The sequence below is a fragment of the Morus notabilis genome, unplaced genomic scaffold (genome assembly GCF_000414095.1).
Source record: "Morus notabilis unplaced genomic scaffold, ASM41409v2 Scaffold9098, whole genome shotgun sequence".
NCBI lineage: Eukaryota > Viridiplantae > Streptophyta > Magnoliopsida > Rosales > Moraceae > Morus > Morus notabilis.
The window spans coordinates 1-812 of NW_010359015.1; the positions used below are offsets into that span (position 1 = coordinate 1).

Sequence of the window (812 nt, forward strand, 5' to 3'; positions counted from 1 at the left end):
GTTCTTCATTGTAGTGGTCTTAAGGAAATTAAGAGAGAGAGAGAGGGGGAAAAAATAAAAAATAAAAGGATCCAAACAAAAATGGAGGAAGTAACGGTAGCGATAGTAGGAGCAGGGCCTTCTGGTCTTGCTACCTCAGCTTGTCTCAACATTCAATCGATTTCCAATGTCGTTCTCGAAAGAGAAGATTGTTGTGCTTCTCTTTGGAAGAAACGAGCCTATGAACGTTTGAGCCTTCACTTAGCAAAACAATTCTGTTCTTTGCCCTACAAACAACATTCTTCCAAAACGTCCACTTTCATGTCCAAAGACACTTTCATATCCTATGTTGATTCTTATGTATCCGAGCTCAACATCACCCCTCGTTATTCTCGTTGTGTTGTGTCGGCACTGTTTGACGAAACGAAGAAGAAATGGAGGATCGAAGCAAAGAACGAGGCTTCTGGGGAGATGGAGAGCTATGCTTCGGACTATCTTGTTGTTGCGAGTGGAAAGAATAGTGAGCCTTTCATTCCAAAGGTTCAAGGGTTGGAGAGTTTCAAAGGAGAAGTTATTCACTCAAGTGACTACAAGTGCGGGGAGCCTTATAGAGGTAAAGATGTTTTAGTTGTTGGATGTGGAAATTCAGGTATGGAGATAAGCAATGACCTTACAGACTATGAAGCTCGTACAACAATTGTTATTAGAAGCCCCGTAAGCTAATCTCTCTCTTTAATTTCTGTCTCTATATTTGACTACATTTTTGAAGTTTCTCCCATTTTTGTTGCTATATATTTAACATGTTTTCTTGCTACCTTGTTATCTGTGTTTGT

At 39.9% G+C, this 812-nt stretch overlaps 1 protein-coding gene across 1 annotated transcript; it reads left to right on the plus strand.

Annotated features, from left to right (window-relative positions):
* Nucleotides 1-81: 81 nt before the first annotated feature.
* On the plus strand, nucleotides 82-693 carry LOC112090733 (probable indole-3-pyruvate monooxygenase YUCCA10; the record flags this gene model as incomplete). Its single annotated transcript, XM_024162754.1, has 1 exon — nucleotides 82-693. A coding segment is annotated over exon 1 (612 nt), but the record flags the coding sequence as incomplete, so codon positions are not given.
* Between the last annotated feature and the right edge of the window lie 119 nt (nucleotides 694-812).